General features: G+C 34.8%; 2 protein-coding genes across 2 annotated transcripts; both read left to right on the top strand.

Moving 5' to 3' along the window:
* Positions 1-1713: 1713 nt before the first annotated feature.
* On the top strand, positions 1714-2580 carry LOC112524866 (ethylene-responsive transcription factor CRF3-like). The gene has a single exon (XM_025134811.1). It carries the CDS (start codon positions 1714-1716, stop codon positions 2578-2580), a length of 867 nt encoding a protein of 288 aa, XP_024990579.1.
* A 5098-nt stretch (positions 2581-7678) lies between these two features.
* On the top strand, positions 7679-9095 carry LOC112524867. The gene is made up of 2 exons (XM_025134812.1): positions 7679-8129; positions 8191-9095. Exons 1-2 carry the CDS (start codon positions 7679-7681, stop codon positions 9093-9095), a joined length of 1356 nt encoding a protein of 451 aa, XP_024990580.1.
* The last annotated feature ends 1343 nt before the right edge of the window (positions 9096-10438 follow it).

Consider the following 10438-nt stretch of genomic DNA (forward strand, 5'->3'; position numbering starts at 1 on the left):
CCCCACCCCCACCCTACTCCAACCCACCACTAACCACCATCCTACCACTATAGTCTTCACCTGCCACCCACTGGCCCATCCCCAATGCCTCACCTCACTCGCCTACCCCCAACAACCCCACCTATTGTGGAGCAGGGGCAGGAGTGGTGGGGGCGGGGTTGGGTAGGGGTTGGGGCAGGGTGATAGATGTGATGACGACATTAGTGACATGGTGGTTGGTAGGGTGTGGGTGGGGCGATATGTGGGATGGTCCAAACAAAGACGATTGTTCCAATTCTATTGAGAGATTTCATTCCAATTCCTACCAACCAAATGCATGGTCAAATTCCATCAAATTCCATTCCAATTCCTTCAAAGTCAAATTCCTTTTATGGATTCCAATTCCATCAAATTCCATTATGTGAACCAAACACCCCCTAATTTTTTTCATTGTAAATGTTCTCTCAATTTTATTTCACATAGTTATTAGAGAACTGTAGGAAATTCACCTTCCATGAATTGTTTATCATTCATCAGCCTTGGCAGATTGTTGAAATGTTTCTTTCAACAAAAACCCACGGCTTTAAATTTTCCAGAGTTATATTGTGTAGTAATTTGTCAGCCTTAAAATAAAACTTCAATACCTTTTCTCCAACTTAGAACTCTGTTATGACATTGGTTTTCATAGTTTGCCGGATTTATAAATATGTTAATATAGAAATTTGAAATATGCAACATGCTTTTCCAATAGCCTATTACTTCTGGTCTTCTACACTTAATAGTTAGAAGTCCGAATTCCATAATTGAACATTAAACTGCATCCTTTGCATAACATGGTGAAGACATAAGTTATTTTAGGTGATAATGTTATAACTTAATTTAAATATATCATTTATATTACATTTAGGTTTTCCTTATAAGTAAAGAATGTTATTTGAATGTGTATATAATACAATCACTAATTGCAAGTTGAAACAAGATTCACCAAAACACTGTTTCTACGCAAAAGCCTATGAAGAATTGAATGATGCGAGGTTTTGAACATGTATATAACTCTTTTAAATTTTTATGCATAAAGACAAAGTCATATGTAAAATCTGTTCCAAAATAAGATGAATATATTTAAAGTCATATTAACAAATTATATAGCCCTTTCCTTCGCTTTCTAAAATCCTGTGAAATCAAAGCTACTGAAAAGTATACGAAAAAGAAAATTTGCAGACAGTGAAAATATGAATGACATATACACATTAAACATTGTCTACACATAGTAACTCTTTCAATAATACCTTCGTAGCTATCTGGTTTTTACAAAAGGATTTGAAAGGAATGAAGCCTGGTCCGATGCAATCACCCTTCTTTTCATAATCATAAAAAACAGAGTGATTGCATCAAACCAGACAATATCCCTCACAAACCACTACTTATTTTCTTCTCTGAAGAGAGCACTCATTCATCTTCTTCTTTCTTTAAGCCCTAATATTGTTTCATCTAATTTTAATCTGCAAATAGGCACAGTGTGAATTTATTGGAAACCGTAAAGGACATATAGTATTAAATATATACAGATATTTTTGAAATTGACGGTTGAAATGACCTCCCAAAGTTTTAAATAAATTTATACTCTTTTCAAATCCGGTAATTGCTAAAATAAAATATTCCCTACTCCTCACTTCTCACCCATTTTCGACTCTTAAACTTCTCTGCTCCTTTTTCATTGCAAAGCAGATATTCATGGAGGATTGCTTCGTGTTACCTCCGATTAAACAAACGGAGCACAAAAGGCGTATAACAATGGAGGTTCCGGCAATTTCAGAGAAGTTTTCTGACCAAGAAGAGTTACCATTCTCAAAACTTATAAAGATATCAATGACCGATCCCTATGCAACTGATTTTTCAGGAGATGAAGATGACTACATTTTTGGACGGTGGCGTGTGAAGAAGTATGTTAATGAAATTAACATACAACCGTTAGGCAAAGCTACAATGATGCCTCTCAATGGGAATATGACGACAACCAGAAATAGCCCATTTGTTGTAGATTCGAAACAAAAAGCTATGAAGAAGAAGAAAAGTCCAGAGGGTAATGTTAGGAAGTTCCGAGGAGTACGGAAAAGACGTTGGGGTAGATGGGTAGCGGAGATTATGGATCCGGCTACACGCCAGCGGTTGTGGTTGGGAACATATGATACGTCGGAGGAGGCTGCCATGGTATATGATAATGCTGCCATTAAACTCCGTGGTGCTGGTGCTATTACAAATTTCGTTATGCCAACGGTTTTGGAAAACCCACCGCCGACGAATGTTACATCAATGTCCGACCATCATCCCAACCGAAAGTCGCTCAAGCTTCCACTTGCGGATGCACCACCTTTGGATTACCAATCATTTGATTCAATACAACTTGGTGATGAAGTTACATCTTTTAACATGCATCATGATTTCAGGTCTATAAACCCGAAACAATTTGATGATTTTGGTATAACCCCTATAGCTCATGACTTCATTCATGAGACTGGATGTGGATCTCCCTCAACTCTAAAAATAGATAACTACTTCGAAGAAATTTTAGATAGTACTTTAGATTTATGGTTTTTCTAAAATGGCTGGAACTTATTTTAATTAGTTGTTGGAGCTGTTTAATTGAGTACTATTGTATTATTTTGTTAGTATCGTATTAATGCATATTTTTTATTAACATTTAGTCGTTTGACTGATTATTTATTTTGTTTTTCAAACAGTTGTAAATGATTTTTTTTACAAAATATATATAGGTCACAAAAAGGGTTGACCCATATACAGAGCTTAAGTGTAATGGGATTTATTCGTGTAAGCGTCATAAATGTTGAAGAGAAATCTTAATTGTAATTGTGGAAAAGGAGTTCAGATTTATTCTCAGATGATTTTGCGAGGAACCTTCTAAGGCTGGCATACAATTCTGAATCTACCTAAGGGGACATAAGTCCAGACTTTCATGTACATGATGCAAAAGTCTGGAAATAATGACTCCAGATTTAGTGATACATAGATATATCATAGTTGTTTCCTCTATCCGAAACATCAATTATGGAAAGAGAATTCTGAATTCCCATTGGAGAGAAGGAGTTCAGATTTATTCTCAGATTTCTAAGGCATGCTACCTTGTAAGGCTGGCAAACAATTATGCACGTTGACAAAGACACACTTGTCCAAACTTGTATGTCCAGACTTATACGTCTGAATACAATGGATCCAGACTTAGTTAGACATTGAACATATCATAGTTGTTTTTTTCGTTTAAAACATCAATTAAGCCACGAAAAAAGGAGAATAAACGTGTAAAGGGAGAAATGCCACTTAAGTAGACCCATTTGAATCGTAAGTGAAGCTGTGTGTGTGGAGTGACTCTCTGCATACAACACTTAAACGTTTTTAGGCCTTCTCATTAGCTCTGACTCGACAATCTGGTACATAACTCTGAAAAACGAACGTGCAAAAAAAACTGACAAGCAATTTCTTAATTTACGTTGTATTTAGACCTTTAATTTACGGTTTCCATAACCGCCTCATCTGGGTAATCATTTGCTTCTTATAAAATTATTGTTATCACAGACAACTTCCATTTCCTACTACAGTAAAAAAAAGCATTCTTTAACACAACTGACTAACTGAGTCCATTTTCTCACGATTGTTCATTCTAATGTTTTATTATGTACTAACTTCATGTACTGGTTTCTTGTTGGAAAATTAATTTTCTTGCAAATATTTTTAAAAAGAAATTCGATGGATGCTAGAGAAAGGAGAAAATTTAGAAAGACTGTTTTGAATAGTAGTAGACAGTCATTGAAATCTACATCATCAAATGTTGAAGGTATTTGATTCAAAAGCATTTTGAATTCTATTTTGAATGAGACAAATATTACCTGTTCAGGAATTCTGTTGAAGGCACTTTTTGACAATCATCCTTTCCTGTAACTTTTTACAGATAATATCTCAAATTATGATAGGCAATTAGAATCTTCATCTCAGAGGAATAATATTCCCTACCATAATGAGAATATGGATCCAAACACATGTCCACAGTTTCAACATACAAACTTGGCACATTCTTCTTCATATGTGACTATCACAAATCCATTATCTGATAGTCCTAATGGTATGCGTAATCTCTTGTACACCTCATTTTTAAAGTAATGCTTCAAACACATTTTCAATACTAACAAATGTCTTACATTACTTAAATTTGTATATTTTAAACAGCAAGTGTTCATCTAAACAAACACTATTGCTTACGTTCTACCGCCAATTCATCCATGCCTTTATCGACAATAGACCAAGCTTCTTCTATGGTTCGGTTATCAGCAAGGCATCATAGACTACAAAGAAGGAATGTAAATGTAGCTGATATACAAATCATTTATATTACATCAGATGAAGAACCGGACCATCCAGCAACAGCTATAAACATAATTGCAGGAATATCTGAAGGTAATTATTGATTAATCAAATGTTTAATACTTATAGTTAGTTATTAGATTCGAATTTATTAAACAGAGTACTTGGATCACGGTGATGAAAGTGTTATTTGTGAATGTTGTGATGCAAAACTATGGAAAGATGAAGCTCTTTGTGGGAAAAAATGCGGGATGAAACAAGTTACTCTCTTTGTTGTCTTTATGGAAAGTTCAGCTTCCAAAAGAGAAAGAGATGGCTACTTCTTACGTAAATCTGTTTCGTTGTGCGGACTCAAAAAGCAAATACTTTATGAAGAACATTCATCGTTATAATTCAATGTTCTCATTTACATCAATGGGTAGAAAAATTGATTCTTCCATTAATAGTGGAAATGCACCATACATATACAGGCTTAATGGTCAAAACTACCATAGGATGGGTAGTCTTCTACCACCAGATGGAACAAAACCGAAATTCTCTCAATTGTACATATATGATACCAAAAATGAAGTTTCAAATAGACACAATTCATTTAGGTATACATTCATCCTTATTGTAATGTCTCTTAATAAATTTACTTGAATTACACAGTATGGTTATATTAATGGTCACTCTGATTTTATGTTTGTTATGATTTACTTAGTGAGAAACAAGAAGCCTCTGCATCAAATTCTGATTCCCTTGATATTAAGATTATTCAATACTTAAAGAACATACTAGATGCAAAAAATGTGTTGGTGAAGTCTTATAGAATTGCAAGAGATTGTTTTGAATGCTACCCGGATGTCAAGCTAAAGTTACGGCTGATTGGAAAAAGATAAAAGGATGGAAGAACATATAACCTTCCAACTGCTTCAAAGGTTGCAGCTTTAATTGTTGGAGATGATGGTGGTACAATTGAAAAAAGAGATATCATTGTACAACATTAGACAGGTTATTTAGAACAAATAAGTGAATTACATCCTTTTTTACCTTCCACTTCAATATCCATTGTTATTTCCATACGGAGAAGATGGTTATAGAGTTGACATTCCTCATAGAGAGGTAACATCTTCAAGCAAAAGTAAAAGAACAATTGTAACAATGAGGGAGTTCTTCGCCTTCAAACTTCAAGATAGAAGAAATATGTTTTCATTACTTCTCAATGCAAGGAGGCTTCTACAGCAATTTATTGTTGATGGGTACACAATGATCGAAAGTGAGAGGTTGCATTATATACGTAAGCAACAGAAAGTCCTAAGGTGCAAGACATATGATAATCTATGCAATGTACAAGAATAAGGAGAGTGGGATGTTTCAAACATTGGACAACGTGTTATACTACCTTCTTCTTTCACCGGTGGTGCTCGGTACATGATGCAAAATTATTTGGATGCAATGTCCCTTTGTAAATGGTATGGATATCCTGACTTGTTTCTAACCATGACTTGCAATCCAAAATGGACAGAAGTTAGAAGATTTGTTAAGGACACATGCCTAAATCCAGAAGACAGACCTGACATTCTTTGTCGTTTATTTAAGATAAAGCTTGATGCACTTATTAGAGAATTGAAAGAGAATGAGTTTTTTTGGCAAAATTCAAGCAGGTATGTTCAATTTATGATAACAGTATCAACATATTTYTTCATACTTTTAGTCTTATCTTTATTAATTTAAATTGTAACTTTTTTGTAGTTGTTTATACAATTGAATTTCAAAAGCGTGGCTTGCCTCATAGTCATATATGTCTGTTTATGCACCAAGATTTCAAGCTACCTACTGTTGAACAGATTTATCCTATCATCTCAGCTGAAATCCCAGACAAAAATAGTGATCAGACTTGTACTTACTTGTAAAAGAGTTCATGATGCAYGGACCATGTGGTGAAGGAAACATTAATTGTCCATGCATGATTGATAGAAAGTGTTCAAAAAATACCCAAAGAAGTTTTCTGAACACACTTCAATTGATGTTAATGGTTATCCTGTATACCGCAGACGAGTTGATGGACGTTTTATTGAAAAATCAGGTGTTAAACTAGACAACAGAAATGTCGTTCCATATAATAAACATATGTTGAAAAGATATCAAGCCTACATTAGTGTTGAGTGGTGAAATCAGGCATCTTCAATCAAGTATCTATTCAAATGCATCAACAAGGGTCCAGATAGAGCTACTGTTGCAATTGTAGAAAACCGTGATGATGCGGTCACTGTTAATGCTGTTGATGAGATAAAACAGTATTATGATTGTAGATACCTTTCTGCAAGTGAAGCTTCATGGCGTATTTTTGGATATGATGTTCATTACAGGACTCCTTCTGTTTTAAGACTTCTTTTTCATCTTCCGGGACAACAACAAGTGGTGTTTGATGCTGAAGATAATATTGATAATGTGCTAAACAGACCATCTGTGGCGTCCTCAATGTTCTTAGCTTGGATGCATTGTAATCAAATTTATCAAGGAGCACGAGAACTCACTTAAGTTGAATTTCCTACAAAGTTTGTGTGGAAATTGGATGAACGACATTGGGATCGAAGGAAAAAAGGGTTCTCAATTGGACGGATTCATTCAGTTTCTTCTACTGTAGGAGAAGGGTATTACTTACGAATTCTTCTGAATAAAGTCAAAGGTCCTAAACCATTTGAAGACATTCGTACAGTTAATGGAAAAACATTTCTGACTTTTAGAGATGCATGTTATGCTCTTGGGCTTTTAGACGATGACAAGGAATATATTGAAGCCATTGAAGAGACAAATTTAACTGCATCTGGTTTTTTATCTCCACTTCTTATTTGCAACCATGCTGATTTCAAATAGTTTATCTAGACCTGAATTTGTTTGGGAAAAAACATGGCAATACTTAGCAGATGGGATTCTGTACAATCAATGAATTGCTTTACACTCGCCAGGTATGCTAATTCTATATCTTAAGCATAGAGTTATACAACTATTATCAAAAACTATGGTTGTTATTAAATTGTATCTACTTTTAATTTCATGTATTAATTGTGTACATTTATATTATCTTCTAACAGATTTATCTCTTAATGAAGAACAAGTGAAGAATCTAACTTTGTTCGAAATTGAAAAGATTTTGCTTCGTAACAATTCCACGTTGAAAGACTTCACTACACTGCCTTATCCTGATAATGACTCGCTTGAATCCTCAAACAACTGTTTGATTGCAGAAGAACTGGACTATAATCATCATAATTTATGAGATGAGTTTCAGACACTTGTAACTGCTCTAAAAAATGAGCAAAGAGGTGTGTATAATGAAATCATGACTGCGGTTGAAAAGAAAAAAAGTGGTGTATTTTTTGTTTATGGGCATGGCGGAACAGGTAAAACATTCCTATGGAAGACCTTGGCTGCATCAATAAGATCTAAAGGAGAAATTGTTTTAAATGTTACTTCCAGTGGTATTGCATCTTTACTTCTTACAAGTGGCACAACAGCACACTCCCGGTTTCACATCCCGCTCATTCTCAATGAAGATTCTCTTTGCCACATGAAGCCAGACAATGATGTTGCGAGCTTAATAAAGAAAACTACTTTGATAATATGGGATGAGGCACCAATGGTTCATAAACATGCATTTGAAGCATTAGATAGAAGTATGAATGATATTTTCAATGCTCAGCGTAGTGGTGACTCACATATGCTTTTTGGGGGTAAGGTAATTGTTTTTGGAGGAGATTTCAGACAGATTATGCCGGTCATTCCTAATGCAGGTAGACAAGACATCGTAAATGCATCATTAAGTTCATCTTACATTTGGAAAAAAATGCAAAGTCCTCAGGTTAACTAGGAACAAGAGGCTAACTGCAAACAGTGAGAGTTCAGAAATTGAACAAACAAGGGATTTTGCAAAATGGATTTTGGACTTAGGAGAAGGAAAAGTTGGAGGTGATAATGATGGTGAAACAGTTATTGAGATACCTCATGATCTTCTCATTTTCGATTGCATCGATCCTATATCTGCATTAATCGAATTTGTCTATCCTTCAATTCTTGAAAACATCAACAACTCAGTTTATTTTCAAGAACGAGCAATACTTGCCCCAAAAAATGAAGTAGTTCAAGAAATAAATGATTGTTTGTTGTCATTGTTTCCAGGAGAAGAAAAGGAGTACTTAAGTTCAGATACGTTATGTGAATCAGAGCACCTTCATGATGAGTTTGATAAAACTTTGTACTCTCCTGATATTTTAGATGGTCTTAAATTATCAGGAATACCAAACCATAAGATTTTACTAAAAGTTGGTGTTCCTATCATGTTACTAAGGAATATTGATCAAAAATCTGGATTATGTAATGGTACTAGACTGCGGGTGTTAACATTGGGAAATCGAGTAATAGAAGCACAGGTCATAGCTGAAAGCAATTTTGGAAGTCGTACATTCATTCCAAGAATGTCCTTAACACCTATAGACAAAAGGATACCATTCAAATTTCAAAGGAGACAGTTTCCGATTGTTGTATGTTTTGCCATGACCATTAATAAGAGCCAAGGACAATCATTATCAAAAGTTGGTTTATTTTTAAGACAACCGGTCTTCACGCATAGTCAGTTATATGTTGCTTTATCCATAGTCAAAAGCAAGCAAGGTTTGAAAGTACTAATTATGGATTATGATGGCATTATTGACAGTAAAACAACGAATGTTGTATACAAAGAAGTGTTTAGTAATATATGATACATTGTTCTTATTTTATTAATGGTTTACATATTTAACTTATATTTGTTCAGTTTATATTGTGTTATAAATATTGTTTTACAACTTCATCTTATTAACTCATATTATTATTAATTCTTAAGAGGCTTATTTTTCATTTATATTCTGCATTATAATTATCCGGCCATAGAGGATCTACTTGTGCTACGTAAATTCTCTCACCCGGACTCCGTCCTTCATACAGAGCTTTAGAGAGGGACTGTATATACTACGCAGAGTCTCTAATCAAACTTTCATAATTCATACAGAGCTTTAGAGAGGTACTGTAGAAACCACGCAGGACTTCTATATATGATTGTGTGCTTCATGCAGAGCTACACAGTAGCTTTGCATCTACAATGCAGAGCCTCTGTGCACAAAAAATTTATACAAACTTGTAGCGTTGGCTAATTTTACCAATTAACTCTTGAAAAGAGCTTCACACTTATAACCAGATTGGTCGTCTTGATTTAGAAGTCTTGCAATGCTGGATATTGTCCGTCGTGAACTCTAGAGGATTTCTTAGACCTTGTGTTTGTTAAGCCTGATTCCGTCCTTCATACAGAGCTTAACAGAGGTTCTACACGTGTTTTGCGGTCAATCTGAACCAGACTACGTGTTTCATGCAGAGCTGCACAGAGGTTCTGCATTTAAGTCTTGAAAAAGAGCTATGTCTCCTCACGTAATGCGTCGATGATCTGTCTCTTACTCTGAAGATGACCTTCACTCTTGTACCTGTAAATAGTTTTCTTCTTCATCTTTAGAAACGTTTTTACGCTTGTGTCCTTCAAGCCTGCCTCTGTCCTTCATACAGAGCTTCATAGAGGCTCTGTACTTGTCTTGAGTAAGAGTTCTCTCTCTGCATGTACTACCCATAACCTATGATTCCCTTTGCTTGTCTCATACAGAGGTATAAAAATTATCAACATGTACTACGCAGCGCTGCATACTAAATCTACATTGTTCGTCTTCATTTAGAAGTTTTTCTGATCATCGAAAGACAAGCCGTCCTTTGTATATGTAACATTTAATTCTCGAGTAAGAGCATCTTTATATCAAAAAATTAATCGCACTTGTACCTTTGTTTAAGTTTATAAATTACCTCTGATTATTAATTGTTTATAAAATACATATCAGTTTCGCTTAATTTTTGTCATTAACCCGTGTAATACACGGGTCCGAACCTTATACATATATATATATATATATATATATATATATATATATATAGTTGGGTTCACGTGAGACCAAGGGTGTTTGGAGACCCGTAAGACCAATTTATGTTCATTGATCAACTTTATAAGCTAATGATCTAATGGTCTAAA

The sequence above is a fragment of the Cynara cardunculus genome, assembly GCF_001531365.2.
Source record: "Cynara cardunculus var. scolymus isolate 2C chromosome LG 13, CcrdV1, whole genome shotgun sequence".
Classification (NCBI taxonomy): domain Eukaryota; kingdom Viridiplantae; phylum Streptophyta; class Magnoliopsida; order Asterales; family Asteraceae; genus Cynara; species Cynara cardunculus.

Bases quoted from the DNA above. Each gene is read 5' to 3' on its own strand.
- LOC112524867 (XM_025134812.1), top strand. From the start codon at position 7,679: ATGACTGCGGTTGAAAAGAAAAAAAGTGGTGTATTTTTTGTTTATGGG. The intron at 8,130-8,190 runs GTAGACAAGACA...AAAAATGCAAAG, and splicing joins GCCGGTCATTCCTAATGCAG to TCCTCAGGTTAACTAGGAAC.
- LOC112524866 (XM_025134811.1), top strand. From the start codon at position 1,714: ATGGAGGATTGCTTCGTGTTACCTCCGATTAAACAAACGGAGCACAAA.